A 19275-nucleotide genomic window follows, 5' to 3' on the forward strand; every position below is an offset into this window, starting at 1 on the left:
TTTTCTTTTTAATATCCGTATTTTATAGAAGATAAAATGAGGATATTAAAATTCAGAAAACTGCTTCATATTGAATAAAAACAGATCTATCTTTTCCCCCCAAAGGCAGATTTTCTGCTTCTGCACTGATCGTACGGGCTACTGACCCAACCGGCATAAGGCATTCTATGGTGCTCAGCAAAATGGAATGTCCATGATTGTGATTGTGGAACAGTTGCTTTGTGGCACTGAAAAAAAAAAGTGGTAAATTTAAATCTTTTTGTTTGACATGTTCTCAAGTGATAAGTGTTTGGACATTCAGCAACTGTTAGTAAGGTACTCCTGAGTCCTGTTTATATATATATATGTCTGTTTACACTTTAGGATATTGTTAATACCATCGTACTATTATGTGAAAAGCTATATAAAGATAATATGAAGATTACAATGCCCTGCAAAACCAAGGCCATTATTAGTTAAGACTATTGCAATAGATGCATGTCTCATTGGCACTGTCATAATCCAAATAAATTATGTTCACCCAGATTTCAGTCTTTTGTTTCCTATTTTGGTAGGAAATGGAAACATCACATAAGAAATGCTCTTAAAGTGTTGGGAGGAGGGAGATGAGGAAAGCTGCATATTGTTGGAGGAAATTTTTGCTATGAAATTCTAGCTAGGAAATTTTTTGCTAGGAAGCTGTGCCAATGTCTTTGAAGAACCCTTGCTCTTGTTTATGGCCAATGACTTCAGATTTTTTCAAGACTATTCTGCAGGATTGCAGACCCCCTGCAGATTCCTTTGGAGGAAGTCAAGGATTAGCATCATAAGCTGCTTGATATCCTCCACACGTCCTCTTCCTTCAAAATTGTACTACTGATCAATGAAGCGCTTCTAGGCTCCACAAAAGGGCTCTGGAAGACCCCAGCATCCATCCTTCCGACTTGCAAACCTGCTGACAAAATGTACTGTCTTCCAGCGAAAGATGCTGAATTTCTATTCTTGCACCCTACCCTAAATTCTCTGGTGGTCAATTTGGTGCAAGAGAGAGGCCGTCAATACTAATCCCATGCTACTCATCCAGACAGGGATTGGAAATTACTAATTTACTTGGACACAAAGCATATTCGTCAGCCATGCTTCAGTTTTGAATATCTACGAGGCTCTGATGGCTAACTACTTAAACTACTCCAAACTGACAGATTTCTGTCACGACTTCCCAGAGGCCAAGAAAGAGCAATTCCAGTCCCTAATATTGGAAGGACACCACCTAGTCCGTACAGCCCTGCAAGCCTTATTAGACTCTGTATACACTGCATTGCAACTGCTGCGGTCATGAGGCATGCATCATGGCTCCACCTCTCAGATTTTCCTAAAGAGGTGCAAACCATTGTGGAAGACTTAACTTTTGAGAGCCAAAAACTATTCTGAGAGTTCACAGACAATTCCCTACACTCCTGCAAAGACTCCCAAGCCACCCTCCAAATTCTCGGGATTTACACGCCTGTGAAGAGGTGTCCAGGAAAGTACCACTTCCCCCCTTACTCTTGATCACCGCAATATACTCCTCAATGGTACTATGACACCCAGGGCTGAAAACAAAGGCCTCCCTCCAAGTGTAAACTTACTCCTCAGGGGACTACCTCTCACACACCCCCACTGAAGCAACAATTTTGAAAGGTCCCAAGAAATGTCCCTCTCTTCCAGTCATTCCCACCATCTTTGAGGTCCCACCAGTTTGGTGACCGACAAGCTCTGTTTCTCTCGTCATGGAGACTAATCACCTCAGACAGGTGGGTTCTAGAGATAATTAAGGAAGGATACTCCATCCCCTTCATATCTGTCCCACCCTGCCACCACCCACTCTCTGTCTCTCTTCAGATAGCCCCTCACAGACCCATTCTAGGGGGAGAAATAAATCATCTTCTGCAACTGGAAGCCATAGAAATGGTCCCTTTCCAGCACAGGGGGCAAGGTTTCTACTCCCATTATTTCCTCATCCAGAAGAAATCTGACGGCTGGCAACACATCCTGGACCTTCACAATCTAAACAAGTTCATCAAACTGCAACACTTCAAGATGGCTACCTCTCCACTATTATCCCAGCACTGGAACAGGAGGGATAATAGTTCTCTGCCCTTGACCTCCAAGACACATACTTTTTATATCGCAATACACCCTGCCCACGGATGATTTTTTCAATTTGTCATGGCCAACAATCACTACCAGTACAAGCTATTGCCTTTTGGACTATCAACTGCCCCTTTGGTCTTCTCCAAGATCCTGGCAGTAGAATCATAGAATATTAGGGTTGGAAGGGACCTCAAGAGGTCATGCAGTCCAACTCCCTGCTCAAAGGACCAATCCCCAGATTTTTACCCCATTTCCCCAAATGGCCCCCTCAGGGATTGAACTCACAACCCTGGGTTTAGCAGGCCAATGTTCAAACCACTCAGCCTACCTAAGGAAACAGGGCATCATCATCTTTCCATACTCGAACAACTGTCTCCTCAAGACCCCAGCTGAGACTGACATTCTCCAAGCAATCTATAACAATGAACTTGTTTACAAAGCTAGGTCTCCTCATGAACCTAGAAAAGTCCACTTTAATGCTAGTACAACACCTGAAATTCATCAGCGCATAATTGGACACCATACAAGCCAGAGCCTTCCTACCGCCTCGCAGATTCTTGGTCCTACTAGATGTGATATCCAATGTGTGGGGTCTGCCCCCAGATCTCTGCCAGAACGTGCCTCCAACTTCTAAGCCACATGGCAGCAGTCACTTTCATGATCAGGCACGCAAGACTACACATGCGATGTCTTCAGGCATGGCTCCAGTATATCACCCCAACAAACACAGCCTCCACAAACTCTTATCCATGCCAATAAGAGTCAAGGACTCACTACTTTGGTGGACGCAGCCCTACAATGTCTGTGTTGGAGTTTGTTTCCTCCAACCACCACCGACCATGATTCTAACAACTGTCAGAGAAAAACTCAGTTTTTGCTTTTTGTTTGGGTGCAGCAGAGTTAGATATTTTATTTTGTTTAGCAGCTACAGCAGGGAGAGAGTGCACTAGGACATAGGGTCTTCCCTTCCTAGACAGGTCTTTCAACAGATAAACAATTACAGCAAGCATTTATACTTTTGTCACAGACAATAATAAGCAACAGCTGCATTTTGTTTATACATAGGTTATTTTGATATATATATTTTTTTTACTTAAGAGACTCCAGTCTACATTTTGTATTATTTACACAAGGTTGAAAAACAACTTCTCACACAGTTCTTTTTCACTCGCCTTTTACAATTCTTGCTTCTACAAATCTCGCGTTATTAGGGTTACAGTTAGCCTAACTCTTACTAACAAAGACTATCATGCATTAAGATCCCCTACAAATCCCTGTCAGTTTTTTTGTACTTCCACACTCCCCCCCTTTTGTATTTTTAGTATAATAAATGTTTTTAAATTTTTATTTGTATTAAGCTATGGATTTTAGATTTTATATTAGATGTTTTAATTTTAGGGGTTTTGATTGGATGTAATGACAATGCGTGATTAGCATAGACATGAAAGGTATTATTTTTAGTATATTTTTTATGATAATATAATTTTAAGCTATTTAATAGCAATATAAGCAATAACATTTTTATAGTAATTATATGATGGGGTTGTTATATAGTTTTGGTTATAAAGCATAATACATTATATTTAGTATATAAAATACATATTTTATAAGTTGTATGAAAGGCATATTTTAATTTAATATATTTTGAAATATGAATTAGCTTTTTTATTTTAGAGATTTTTTGAATTTTTGATGATAATAAAAACAAATTTTGAAATTATTTAGGTATTAAATTAGTTTAATTAAAGGGTATTTGGAATTTAAGGCTATTTGCAAAATTTTATTTGCAGGCCAGTAAACAATGTGATTGTTTGCAGTGGTAATGAGATTAAAATGTATATTTTGCAATGTAGTGGTTTTAATATACATATAGCTATTATTAGCTTGAAAAAGTAGGTGTTTTGTTAGGATAGTTTTTTGTTAGTTAGATACTTTATTTTATTTAGCAGCTACAGCAGGGAGAGAGTGCATTAGGACATAGGGTCTTCCCTTCCTAGACAGGTCTTTCAGCAGATAAACAATTATAGCAAGCATTTATACTTTTGTTACAGACAATAATAAGCAACAGCTGCATTTAGTTTATAGATAAGTTATTCTAATATTTTGTTTTTTTCATTTAAAAAACTCCAGTCTACAGTTTTCGACCTTATTTACACAAGGTCGAAAAACAACTTCTCACACAGTTCTTTTTCACTCGCCTTTTACAATTCTTGCTTCTACAAATCTTGCGTTATTAAAATTACAATTAGTCTAACTCTTACTAACAAAAACTGTCATACATTAAAATCCCCTACAAATCCCTATCAATTTTTTTTATACTTCCACACAACCGATGCCTCACTAATCAGTTGTGTCACCCAATCACACAGTGCAGGGCAGATGGTTGTTAACCAAATCCACTCTACACATCAACCTCCTAGAACTACAAGTGGTCCGCGATGCCTGGCATTTCCTCCCTCTCCTTGAACATCAGAGTCATGACAAACAATCTCGCCAGTATGTTTTACATCAACAGGCAAGGCATAGCATGTTCCCACTCTTTATACTCAGAGGCACTCAAATTGTGGAACTGGTGTATCTAGCACAACATCACCATTTCAGCAGCGTACCTCCTTGGATACCAGAACACCACCGCGGACACACTGAGCCAAAGATTCTTCCAGGATCATGAATGGCAACTGAATATGCGAACCCTTCAGCCCATCTACAATTGATGGGGATGTCCTATCAGATTTTTTTGCTACACCCCAAAACACTCATTGCCCTCAATTCTGTTCCAGAGCAGGACTGGGACACGGATCGCTGAGAGATGCATTCTTTTATTGCATAGAGTACTCCACTCCTCTGTGCCTTCTCTCCATTTCCCCTCCTATTCCAGATACTTCACCATATACAGGAGGACCGAGCTCACATCATTCTTATAGCTCCAACATGGCAATGACAGGTTTGGTATATTTATCTCCTTCACATGATAGAATGCCAACCAATCTCTCTCTGTCCAACACCACAGCTCCTTTCACAGGATGTATCCTCCATCCCAATCCACAGATGCTCCCCTTCAAAGCCTGGCTCCTCCAGGGTTTGAGGATTCAGAAATAACGTGTTTGGATGCTGTGAGATACTTTTGAGTAGCAGGCGTGACACAACTAGATGCACTTACATTCACAAATGGACTAAATTTCAGTGCTGGTGCACCTCCCATCAAGTTGACACAGCACGTGCTCCGCTAGCATTTATCCTGGACTACATGTTACACCTTAAGCAATCAGGATTATCCACCAGTTCTATTCGAATACACCATGATCAGCTTCAAAAATGGAACACTACATACTTTGAGGACCACATCCTGAAAGAGATCTTTCCCAAACCCCACTTCTGGCCTTCAAACACCCATCCAACCTCATCAAGCTCATCATCAGAAGCAAGCTGCCCACAGTCCACCTGAAAGCAGCGCCAGACCCTGCCAGAACAACAGATGCAAAACCTGCGAATGCATCTCTACAGCTATGATGATCAGTATTCCCCCAATACACCTTTTGAGATCAATTGGTCCTACACATAAGGGTTAGCTCAGTGTTTTGAGTATTGGCCTGCTAAACTTAGGGTTGTGAGTTCAATCTTTGAGAGGGCAACTTAGGGATCTGGGGCAAAAAAATCAAGTACTTGGTCCTGCTAATGAAGGCAGCGGGCTGGCCTCAATGACCTTTCTGGGTCCCTTCCAGCTCTATGCAATAGGCATATCTCTATATGTTTTGTTTTATTTTATTTCTCACAATATGTGATGTACCTGATCCAGTGTATCAAATGCCCCAACAACAACTATGTGAGTGAACCAGCCAATCACTATGCTCTCAAATGAACTCTCAAAGAAAAATTATAAAAGACAGAAACACCCTATCACATGTGAGCAAACACTTAAGTGATCACTCTATATCTGACCCATCAGGCCTCATCATCACAGGAAACCTGCACAACACCTTCAAAAGATGAGCCTGAAAACTTTAATTCATATCTCTGCTGGACGCTAAAAATAATGGACTTAACAAAGGCATTGGTTTTATGACTCATTACAATTTTTAAAGCACTCTGCTGCCTACTAACCCTCCTTTGTCCTAAAACTGGTGAGGTGTTCAGTCTCATCTTCATTTGAAGTGGTCTCCTACAACATTGTTCTGAACAATCTGTCCAATGTTGTATGTAGCTGTGACACTCTGGTTACCATTTCCTGACCTGAATAAGGAAGATCTCTGTGATGCTCAAAAGCTTGTCCCCTCTACCAGCAGAAGTTGATCCAATAAAACATATCTCATCCACCTTCTCTCTCATATTTGAGACCAACGCAGTTACAACAACACTGCAAACTTAAAATGGATACTATTTCATATATATGCAGAAGTTGGTCCAATAAAAGATATTACCTCACCCACTTTGTGCCTCCATTTTAAGTATCAATTAGTATGAAAGCTACAACCATTGTACTGAAATTGACATTTTTTACAGTCAGTAAATTGTTTTGGTAGACAGTAATGTTGAAAATTAAATGCATGTTTGTATTAATTTAAAAGGCCATTTTTCCTTTTCCTGCAGGTTTTTCGCCTGGACTAGACACAGTTGGAATTGAAGCAAAATTACAAGGTCAGTGCCTTTTCACCTTTTTGAGTACAACATGTCATTTTGGGCCAGATTCTTCCACCATATCTGAGTAGCTCCATTCATTTCTGTGGAATTACTGAGGGAGCAAGATACTATTCAGTGTGATTAAGGTTGGCTGAATCCAGCCTTTTGTGAATTGTTAAAGCAACATTATTACTTTCAAGTATCAGAGGGGTAGCCATGTTAGTCTGAATCTCTGTAAAAAGCGACAAAGAGTCCTGTGGCACCTTGTATACTAACAGACGTCTGTTAGTCTATAAGGTGCAACAGGACTCTTTGTCGCTTTTTAATATTACTTTCGTTTACTTACTTGCCGTTCCATATTGTAAATACTGGACTTTCCAAATAGGATTATTTTACAAAAAAAAATTTCATAAATATTCCTCTTCCCAGGTTCTTGCCCACATGCACAGGTATACTGCTTCTTGTATATCCTACTTATAAATCCAACTTTGCATACAGTAAGATTCATTTCATTTTGAATGCTTTTCATTTTCCTTTCTTTCCCTTCATTGATTTGTCATTTGATTTAATTTCTTTTCACATTCCTTCAAAATGTGCTCTACAGAAATTTAATATCAGATTTCCTCTTTCCACAAAACTTAAATACCTGCGACTTGCCCAAAAGCAATTTAAAAGCTACATGCTTGATGCACATGGGGCAGCAGTAGTAGAGAATATGTGCGAGAGAACTTCATACTGCCTTGTATTATAGAAACCTTTGCATCAGGCCTCATAAGGAAGGTGGGAGGAGAATTTTGTAAAGGTCAAAGGCATGGTGTTTTGTGGCCAATGGGAGTGTATCCAATGAGCTATAGGAGGGCCTTATATGTTATTCTTTCATGTTACCTATATTGGTGGCTGTGATTTGGCTATGTATACAGTCTGGCTGGTTTAGACTGAGGATTCCATTCCCCAGGACCATGAGATTTTTCACGTGGAGCAAAGCCCTTCAATGCATATTCTGCTCTATTGCTAAAGATTTAGCATTTATTGCTCCATTTATTTATTCTGTTTAGGTATGCCAGGAGAAATCTTACACATCTTGCAAGATTTGTATGCATAAAGTGTTCCACACCTTATTTAGTCATATCTCAAATCTATTTGATTTAATAGGTCTTCTAAGAATTATTTTGCTTTGCTAAAATTGTTCTAAGCTTGGTTATACATTTATTCATATAGCAAATAGATAAAGCAATGCCATGAAGTAAGATAAGATAATTCAATCAAGCAATTAAGGGACCTTGTATGCTGTATTGTTGTTAAAGCAGACATGTAACATCTGACTTTGCAAATACAGAAAGATCAGTTATATTCTTCAGTTCTCAGGTTTTTATAGAATAGTTTTTAACTATTACTTAAAGAATTTTTAAGAAGATGATTTTTTTATGGCTTGAACATAAAATAATTATTTACTTTAAGGCTCTTTAAATATTAAAATTGCTTCTCAATTTATGACAATACCATCAAATTACCCAGATGAAACTCAACAGTTTAGGGGTCAGCCCCTCCCATCTTTAAATGATAAAAACAAATATGCTATGCTTTCTTTCATACTGTCTCCAGTATAAGAAATGTGTGGTAATAGAACATTACTTGCCAAGATTTTAACCACACAAATCTAGAAATTCAACTTTATTATTCCAACTGATATTGTAACTTAGCTATCTTGCAGTATTTTGTAGTAATGTATATTCTGTTAATTATAATTGTCTTGTATATATGTGTATATATATTGTGTGTATGCAATGTGGATGATTTGTGGTTGCTATGGGAACTACAACTTAGTTTCTTGACATATTTGCATTGAAAAATCTCAACATTGTATTAATGTCATTTTTGCACTTAATTTTCCGGGTTTCGAAAGAGATAGGAACAAAGGAAACACTTTGATCATCCTCATTCAAATATCCACTGCTAGTGACTACATAGGTTTATTTGAATTTGTAACCATTGAAATAAATGCAGGCACAGTTACAATAATGTACATACACCATTAAAAACTCAATCACACATGCATTTGAATAGCCATGCCTTGTTCTGTCATTAAAAATTAGTGAAAATATTGTATTATGTTAGATGATTATTAGTGGACTCTCAACCTTTTCAGAGCTTAAGTTGACATTTTAAACTTCTCACATCTAGTTTATTTCACACTTTCTACAGTTTTAAAGTGAGAGTGGTTGGTTGGTTTTCGTTGAATGTATAGTTGAGCTTGAGCCTGCCCCAGTGAATTTAGTAAGAATTTTTGCCACTGACTTCAGTGGGAAAAGGATTGTGTGCTTAGGCCGTCTGTTGAGTTAAATGGAGTTACTCTGGTTTTACACTGATGTAACTTAGACAATAATCTTTTCCTTAGTATATACAAAAATATTGTATTTTTTCCTGCATATTCGAAAGATAAATTTCTCTTTTCAAACTCTGGACAGAATTGTGTTTGAAGAATTTGAACAATTTGTCATCTCTTAATTTGATCAAGATGGATGAAGAATTTAATTTCAAACCTACAGGTAACATTTACTTCGTAATATAATTTAGATTATAATATTGAAAACATTTAAAAAATATTTTATATGGTTTAAAGATTATTTTTGATACGCATTTATCATAAGACATACTAAGGGGCACAGCGATTGGGCAGTGAACAGAGAACCATTCAGGAGAAAGGTTGTCCTCAGGTACATCTGTGTACCTCCAGTGGAGTTCTACAGATGTAGCTGAGGGCAGAATTTGGCCCATAATGAGCATACTCAATATTCTATTATCTGAGCTGAATTTAATTTAGCAAATGGTAGAAGTTGTATTCTTAGGACTATATACTGATCTGGATCCCTGTGCAAATCCTCCTACTAAATTCTGCTGCAGATCAAAAGATAGCCTGGTGACAGTGATCTATGTATAATAGTGTGAGGAAAATAAAAATGCAGTTTTGTTGCTTAGAAGAAGCAAGTACCGTACACCTCTCTTTAAAAAAATGCACTAAATATTTTTAATCTTCATCTGCAGAGACTGGAAAGCTAATGGCTTGGTACTATATTGCATTTGATACAGTGAAACAGTTTTCCTCAATGAATGGAACAGAAACTTTATCTGAACTGGTAATTTAATTTTCCTAAGGAAAATATATGTATATATACACACACATCTGTAAGTTTAAAACAGAATTGAAGACAGTTTATATTGTTTATATTGTTTTCCTTACATTAAAGAATTATGAAGTTCAAGATGTATAAGATGTATGCAGTATGACTTTTTTGAGGGTTTTAGTCTCTGATCTCTTCCAATTCTCCCATCTTTTACTCTCCTCAGTTACGTAGCACTGAGTCATCTTACCCTTCTGAATGAAGGAATTCTGACGCAATTCTGATTATATATAACATACTATATTGTCCTGTGCTATTACTTCCATTATATTTTACTGCTAACGACAATTGCATGAAAACAGGATCTGTTAAACAATGTTAAATTGTTACAGATCACAATGATATCCGGCTGCGTTGAATTTTCAGATGTCAAGTTAAGAATAAATGAGAAGAAAATATTGAACGCTTTGAATAAAGACAAGAACAGGATAACTGTCAGGTAGAAAAAAATCAATGAATTAATGTTCAGAAAGAAAGTATAATTTTTAGTTAAAGTGAATAGCAAAAATTCAGTATGTTTTATTATACAGGTTTCCAATGGAAGGGAAGATAAAAACAAGAGAAATGAAAGTAAACTGGTAAATATTTTGTCATATCTCATTGGCTTGAAAATAAAAGCCCTGATCCAAACTCCTATTGACTTCATTGTGCGCAGGCTCATGCCTTTAGATGCCAAACAATGTTGCTTTTATCTTGAACTTGCCTTTGTTTTTCAATGGAGTCTTTGACTCTTGTTTTATTATATTTTGTTTACTAATATTGTTTTATAAACTAAGAAATATTTCTTTTTCAGTCTTATTCAGGCTCAATTAGGATGCATTCCTATTCAAGACTTCACTCTGACACAAGATATAGGCAAAATTTTCAGACATGGCTTAAGAGTTACTAAATGTATGTTAAAATTTAATGCATTTTGATATATTTAAAAATAAACTGTATTATATTATTAAATATATTTTTTCTTTTGTAGGGTTATCTGACTTTCTGGCATCATGTAAAAACGATTTTGCTGCATTATTAAACTCTTTGATTTTAGCTAAGTGTTTCAGGTGCAAACTGTGGGAAAACTCTCTGCATGTATCCAAACAGCTAGAAAAAATTGGTAGGTACAAGAAAGAAACAGTAATTATAATAGTGTGTCAAAGTTTATCATTAACTTCACTGTAAACTTTTAGAAGATCTGTTTTCTGGACTAAATAAGTCTTCCAGCTTTTCATTTGCCAGAATCATGGTAGAAAAGACTCTCTTGCAAGGATGATTAGTTGACAGACCAGTACAAATTCTTTCAGAATCAGTAAATTCTTAACTGCATTAGTAACTAGAATGAAAACTTTGATCTAGGAATAACAGCAAAAATACACTAGAGAAAACATTTAAGGAACTTTTTCCAGAGATTTAGCAGTATCAGATTCATGTTTATAAAGAAAATTGAACTATCCCTTGTCTTGGCAGAAATAACTGATATTTGTACCTTAATTAATCTTTTTGTAATTTGTGATGTACCCTGCAAAATATTGAATTTCTGCTGCTTTACTGATCATATATACAACCCTGTCCTATAACATTACTGTTTTCCTCAATGGTAGACAGTCTTTTCATTGAAAATTCACACACAGGGCACTTTCAAGGATGACATAATTGTGACAAATGTAGTATGTTAATGATGTCTGAGACGGGCTTTAAGATAACATATTTATTTACCTAACAACAGGAGATCACATACAAAATAAATACAGGACTGATGCTGCTGTAATCTAAACTTGCTGCCTGGGTCTCTGCAGCTGCTTCTTGGTGCTGTGTGGGAGACAGGAATAGTGGTACTGCATAGAGTCCTACAGAATGTGTAGCAGCTTCCTGCTACAGTTCAGCTCTTTAGGGCACACCTTCTCTTTTAAAAAAATTCACCATATTCTCTAACTGAACAAAGTCTAACAGTGATTTAACTTAACATTTTTAATGTTATTTTTACAATATCAGCCAATCTAATTAATCTTTTCTGTACAGCACTTTTCTGTATCTGCAGTATTGGGGTTTTTAGGCATGTTTATGTCTTAAACAATCTGTTCACTTTCTTTGAAATAGTCTGAAACACAGTTGCTCTATTACACTTTTTTGTGCTTCTTGTGATTTTTCACATTGCAACTGTATTGCTCTATAATTGAGTAGTGCTTAATAAATTGCCTTTTTCCCTTCACTCTACACAGTCCACATTCTTCAAATCTGTTTTCTTGTGGGTATCAAGAACTAGATGATATACTGAATTTCATAAATTTTAGCCAGATCTATTAATTCTGTATTCTTGAACTGTAGTCCACTGCAGTCCTTGAAATTCCATGACATGCAAATACAGACTTAGTGATCACAGTTGAAGCTGTGGTATCTTGAAATATCAGTTTAGAAGGTGGTTAAAATAGTCTATTATGATCAGGTGATCATGCCTGGTGGGCAAACAAATCTATTCCAACTTTGCCTTCAAGTATCGTAGGTTGTTCATGTGGTGTCATGTTTCTTTCGCATTGTGTATCTCTGTATTTCAGGCAGGTTCCACACTTGCTTATTATTTCATCCATATCACTGTTTATATGTGGCCAGAATATTACTTCTGCTCTCTCTCTTTTTATTTTATTTTATTTTATTTTATTAGTCATTCCAAGGAGTTTTTGGTATGGGACTTAATTCTCATGTACAGTAAGGTTCCTTTACAATGCACAGGGAATGGGAGTAAATGTACTTTGTAAAGGGGCCCTCATGTAAATGAGAATCAGGTCCATATTCTTTCCAGTATTTTTCTTCTTATGACTATGGAATTTATTGTTTTTGTACCTTTCATAAGTACTCCCAAAATCAATGAGAGGTTCATTTTTATATAGTGAATATGCATGTGGGGAAGTGTTGACTCCATCCAGTACTTAGAGCATGTATTACTGCTTGTATTGTTTCATCCTTAGCTGTTTCTCTTTCCTGCTAATCTTTTATTTGTGGCGAAAAGGCACGTGGTGTTTTTATCAGGTTCACATGAACTGGTAACTGCTTATTCTAGATCATCTATTTGGGAGGTAGCAAAGAGAACATATTCTCTTGACAGTCTGCAATTACTAGATGATGTCCTGGCCAGAACTACAGGATTAAACTATACTTTTGTACTTTCATGGTCTTTCACACTGCAATAAAACACCCGCAGCTGGCTCATGTCGGCTGGCTCAGGTTCAGGCTGCAAGGCTAAAAATTGCAGTGTAGAAGTTGGGGCTCGGGCTGGAGCAGATCACAAATGCTGGGCTCCGGCCAAGGTACCAACATCTACACTGCAATTTGATAGTCCTGCAGCCTGAGCCTTATGAGCCCAAGTCAGCTGCAGGTGTTTTATTCCAGTGTAGACATAAACACAGAAGTAACTTCTATATTCTTCTTAAAGTACTTTCTTGTGTGTTGTATTCAGTGGGTTAAGGTCAATTTCAGCTTTTCAGCTACAGTTGTACAGAAAATTGTGATACTTTGTACGGCTATATAAAAGGCCTACATATTTTTCTCTTTTGTTTTCTTCTTGTATGTTTTTCTGCTGCTGTCATAGCTGTTGCAGCATATTTTATTGACAGCCATTCATTTTCATGCCTCTGTAGCAGTAGAGCTCCCAGGTTACTTTTGAAGGTACTCTTTCGATGGGTCAAACAATTGCTGAATTAGAGTAATATCAATACTTTCTTCAAATTCTTGAATTCTTTCATGCTCTGGCAGCTAACTCAATTTTTTATCTTTGTGAAGTGAGGTCAGTTATTCTAACTACATAGTTAGGTGTGAATTTACTGACATAATTCAACATGCCTTGTGGTCTTGGATTTATTTATTTTTATTAAATTTTTGGGTCTCTGTATGTCAGTGTTGCATAAATGTTAGAACTTCAAGCTTTGTGGTCAATTTATCTACTAAATATATGATTTTTTTAAATTTTATTTTTTAATTGACACTTGGCCTTGTTCAATTTAGGACTGCTCTAAATGCTTCTTGCATTTTCTAGTACTCTCCACATTTCTCCCTGATGTTCAGCAGAAATGCTTCTCCGGGCTATTATATCAAATGGCAGTTTCTCCTCACTTCTTCTGGCAGGCAGGATTAAGACCAATCACCATCCAAGAGGGTAGAGACATTTGCTGAAGTAACAGCAAACTAATAAAGTGATTGATGCGGACTCTGGGACTGGAAAAGACAGCCTGCACAAAGTTATCACAAAAGGAGGAGAAGCCTGTCTGTTAGGAAGAGAGGCTCTCCTAAGTCAGACCTGGAAGAGGTGCTTCAATACTTCATTGAGGGAAGGGATCTCAACAGGCCCCTTCCTGTACTCTTAACTATGAAGTTCTTGACACAAACAATGAGTACTCTTGGCTGCTAAATCTCACCAGGACACTAACCTTTCCTCCCAGAAGTTATCTAAAAAAAGCTTGAGGACTTTTCTAAGTTGATTATTCTTAGCCTTCTTTCACTGTTCCTAGAAAATTATTTATGATGAATTGTCATAACATTTTTCCCAGATCTGGACCTTAGCGTCCAAAATATGGGTGTTAGCATGAAAACTTCCAAGCTTAGTTACCAGCTTGGACCTGGTAATTGCTGCCACCAGCTAGGAATTATACAGTGCCTAGCTCACTGTGGTCTCCCCAAAACCTTCCCTGGGGAACCCCAAGACTCAGATTCCTTGAGTCTCACAACAAAGGGGAATAAACCATTTCCCTTCCCTCTCCTCCCCTCCAGGTGTTCCCTCCCTGGGTTCCTGGAGAGATATACAGAAGCAAGCTCTGTGAATCTAAACAAAGGGATTCTACCCTCCCTGTTTCAAGTCCTGGAAACACAAGTACCGAGAGAGCTAATCTCTCTTCCCCCTCACTCAGAGGGTATGCAAAGTCAGGCTTAGTAAATCTAACACAAAGAGATTTTCCCCCTGACTTCTTCCTCCCACCAATTCCCTGGTGAGCTGCAGACTCAGTTCCCTGGAGTCCCCACTAAAGAAAAACTCCAACAGGTCTTAAAAAGAAAGCTTTATATAAAAAGAATGAAAAAGGACATAAAATATAGTCTCTGTATTAAGGTGATAATATACAGGGTCAATTGCTTAAAGAAAAAAAATGAATAAACAGCCTTATCCAAAAAGAATACAATTTAACACATTCCAGCAACTACACACATGTAAATACAAAAAAACAATATAAACTTATTATCTTACTATCCTTGTACTTACAACTTGGAAACAGAAGATTAGAAAGCCTGGAGATAGAAAAATCACTCTCAGAGCCGAGAGAGCACAGACACAAGACAAAGAACCAAGAACTCACACCCAAAACTTCCCTCCATCCAGATTTGAAAAAGTCTTGTTTCCTGATTGGTCCTCTGGTCAGGTGTTTCAGGTTACTGGTGTTACCCCTTTACAGGTAAAAGAACATTAACCCTTAGCTATCTGTTTATGACATGAATGCTGATACTTTTTCTTCTAGTGCTGGTCTCTGTGAATTCTACAGGTGGGTATGCATGCGTACCATGCACCCAAGTCCAGAGATTTTAACAAGCTGTATCTGTTGCCTCGCACATGTGCAGTAGGTCTCCTTGTGCTTCCAAGTGAGGGTATAAGAAGTGTATGGGTCAGTGGCCCCCAGTTCCTTGTTATCACTGCATGGCTTGAGGCAGAATCCGTAGTCCTCTCTTTCTTCAGTTTTTCAAAGAACCTGTAAATAATATTGTACATAGTTACTCTTCCTAGATTTAGTAAAGTTATAGTTTTAGTGTAGTTTCCTTCCTGACTGGGGATTCCCTCCTCACAATCTGGGACTATGCCCAGAGTCATGGGCTTCAAAAACTGCGTCTTCTGCCCTAAATCCTTTGTGCACTCTACCAGAATTTTCACCAAACTGGACCTCCGGGGTGTTTACAACGTAGTGCATACCAGGGTAGGAGGTGAATGGAAGACCGCTTTTAAAAACCTCTGTGAGCACTTCGAATATCTAGTAATGCCATTCAGTCTGACCAATGCTTCAGCGACCTTTCACCACTTTGTGAACAATGTATTTAGAGACATCCTGTAGTAGTATGTAGTCATCTTTCTTGATGACATACTTGTGTTTTCAGATAATCCTGATCATCATTGTTACCATTTCATTCCATCCTGGAAAAACTATGAAAGTATAGCCTGTTCATGAAATTGGAAAGAGGTACCTTTGATCAGTCCTCCACAGAATTCTTGGGTTGCATCCTTTCCCCAGGTGGACCAACAGAAGTTAGAGGCCATCCACAGCGGGGCAATGCCCCAGTCCCCCCAGGAGTTACAGCATTGTAGCAGGGTGCTGGTGCAAGGCATCTAATTAGCCCCTGCTCAGCCAGCCCCAATCAAGGGAAATAGATTGGGGCTGGGGAGAAGTCTGGTGCATGGCCTTTAGAACTGGCTGCACCTTTGGGCCTGATGCTTCAAGGGCTATAAAGGCTGGCTGGCAGCCAGAAGAGAGGGAGATGGCCAAGGGAAGGTCAGTCTCCAGGCTGAGGGCAGACTCTGGGTAGAAGAGGAGATTGTCAGGCCTGCAAGCTCTGTAAATAGTATCACTGGTGGTGGGAGAACGTATGTAAGTAAAGCCACGGGTGCTGCAGAAAGGGAAGCCTCTCTGTGCTTTGTTGGGGCAGCAGAGGGCCCTAGGAAGAGGGGCGGGCAGAGGACCCTGTTACAAGCATTTTCTGGGCTTCTTAAATTTTTACCAGAATTTCATTCCAGGCTTCTCAGGGCACAGAGACCCCATGACTAACCTCCTCTGCAAGACCATCACATTCATTTGGACACACGAAGCTGACCATGCTTCTGAAGAGCTCAAGGCTGCTTTCACCACCACTCCCATTCTAGCACACTCGGCCCTCGCCCAGGCATTCAGAGTGGAAGCCAGTGCCTCCAGTGTAGCCATTGGGGCCATACTGTCTCAGAGACATGGTCCACAGTAAATGTTGTACCCCTGGCCTTACTATTCACCCCTGCCAAATGGAATTATGATACACTAGATAAGGAAATACACTAAATCAGCCTTTGAAGAGTGGTGCCATAACCTCAAGGAAGCCCAAAACCTAATGCAAGTCTTTTCTGACCTTGAATATCTTTGTGCAGCTCAAGCTTTGAACCAAAGACATCTCGATAAAGGCATTATTCTTCTCTCAGTTTGATTTTTATCACCTCCTATCGCCCAGGAACCAGGAATGGGAAAGCCGATGGCATTTCCTGAAAGGGGGAATATTGCCAAGAGAATGAGGAGCCTAACCAAGAACCCCTCTGTCTCCTAAAACCTCACAGCTTCCTTACTGCCACAGTACACTAGAACTTGCTTGATTTAGTCCAGTCCACTTTGCAGGGCAACCTGTTAGTTCAGGAGGTGACGGAACAGCCTGAGCAAATGAGACCCAGAACAAAAATGCAGTGCTCTACACAATATAGGCTCACCTACATTGATGAGCGCATATACATTCCACCGAGGTGCCCCCAGCTAGAAGAGCTCCATCTTTGCCATGACCCTCCATTGACAGGCCACTTTGGCCACCTTAAGACTTCCGCATGCTTTCCCATTTCTTCTGGCCCCATAGGCAAGTTGAAATCCGGGACCATGTTGACTCTTGTGACCTGTGTGCTCACATGAGGATGCCCCTTGATGCCCTAGTACTGCAGAGACCCTGGGCCTCCATCACCATGGACTCCATGGTGCAACTCCCTTCCTTTGGCCACACAGTCGCCTTAACTGTTGTAGACCAATTGATCAAAATGGCACATTTCATCCACTGTATTGGCCTAAACTCTGCTGAAACAGTGGCTCAACTCCTAGAAGTTCATGTGATCCATCTTCATGGGCTTTCAGACTGTAGCACTTTGGACCAAGGCTCTCAGTTGGTCTTACGCGTTTGGCATAAAGCCCTCTGGCTAATGGATGTTCACACTTTTACTTCCTCCATGTACCACTACCAGACAGATGGGCAGAGAGAGAGAGTGAACTAAGTATTAGAGCAATAGCTATGGTGCTTGGTCAACTACCATCAAGATAACTAGTCCCTCCTTTTTTATGCCAAATTCTCATACAACAATGCTGATTATGCCTCCATGGGGCAGAATGCCTTCCTTGCAAATTATGGGTTCCAACCTTGCTTTCACCTGGCTTTGCCAGGAGCCTCCATGAACCCAGCAGTCAATGACTGAAACCAACAAATTAACCGTATCCAGGAGAAACTTAAGGACCACTTTGAAGATGTGAAAAGGAACTACAAGCAGTATGCGGCTGTTGCCACCAGGAAGGCCCAGCTCTCATGGTGGGTCTAAAGGTCTGACTTGCAGCAAAACACCTCTGTATGAACAGGCCATCCCTCAAGCTAGACCACCAGTTCCTCAGACCCTTCCAGATTTGTAAGCAAATCAACCCTGTCACATTCAAATGGCAGTTTCCTCAATCTCTTGAAAGTTATCCAGTTTTCCATGTATCCCTCCTGAAGCATTACACAGAAGAACCCCTTTCTTGATTGGTCCCAACAGCTGCCCCCACCAGTCCAGGTCCAAGGGCATTTAGTCCATGCTATCCTGACTCTACACTGAAGAGGGGGAGACTGTACTACTTAATCAATTGAGAAGGCTAGGGTCCTGAAGAACGCTCCTGGGAACCTGCTGCCCATGTTCATGTCCATGCCCCTGCCTGCTAAAATGGTTTAATCAAGGCCCTGCAGATAAATCAGGCCCAGCACCCATCTCAAGGAAGGATGCCTCTGAAGAAGGGGATGATATACGGATACAGGAACTAGAACTCAGGTCTTCAGAACGTAAGACAGCTGACATTCTCACAGTGCCATCAGGAGGACCTGCAAAGCCATAGTCAGGAAGCACTATGGAGGCCCTGAGTGGCAGTAGCCTGTGGTCCTCTGATTGGTCAACCACCCTATTTAACCCTGGTGATTGCCCCAGGAAATTGTCTGAGCAGCCACACAGACTTTAGGCCTGCTGCAGTTCCAGACCTCACCTTGTCTACTGATTTCTGGTCTCCAATCCCAACCTGACCCTTGCTCTTGCCTCCTGACTTTAGCCTGGTAATACCTCCTATATCCACACTCTGACCCTGATTCCTGCCTCCCAATTCCAGCCTTGTGCTACCTATGTTCTCTGATCGTGGTCTGACTTTGATCCTGACTCTTGTATTGAACCCGGCTCCAGTGATTTCCTCTGACCCCTATTAACTGATTACCCACCCTTATGTGTGGACCCCAGCCCAGCTGTAACCTCTAGACCAGACACCTGTGCCCTGGTCCCTTACAACACATTTGCTGGACATGCACTAATCCAGGCCTCTGCTGCAGATTCAGCAATGGGATCTGCAGTACTGCA

The 19275-nt window shown here is 39.5% G+C and overlaps 1 protein-coding gene across 1 annotated transcript in view; it reads left to right on the forward strand.

Moving 5' to 3' along the window:
* The window catches only part of HFM1 (helicase for meiosis 1), a 103791-nt gene that overhangs the window by 52948 nt on the left and 31568 nt on the right, over positions 1-19275 (forward strand). Inside the window, exons 18-24 of the mRNA XM_030573924.1 lie at positions 6700-6747; positions 9195-9275; positions 9772-9863; positions 10241-10347; positions 10439-10486; positions 10702-10799; positions 10879-11010. Of these exons, the coding sequence (XP_030429784.1) occupies positions 6700-6747; positions 9195-9275; positions 9772-9863; positions 10241-10347; positions 10439-10486; positions 10702-10799; positions 10879-11010 (606 nt within the window). The remainder of the gene's footprint in view (positions 1-6699; positions 6748-9194; positions 9276-9771; positions 9864-10240; positions 10348-10438; positions 10487-10701; positions 10800-10878; positions 11011-19275) is intronic.

Source organism: Gopherus evgoodei, chromosome 8, assembly GCF_007399415.2.
Source record: "Gopherus evgoodei ecotype Sinaloan lineage chromosome 8, rGopEvg1_v1.p, whole genome shotgun sequence".
NCBI lineage: Eukaryota > Metazoa > Chordata > Testudines > Testudinidae > Gopherus > Gopherus evgoodei.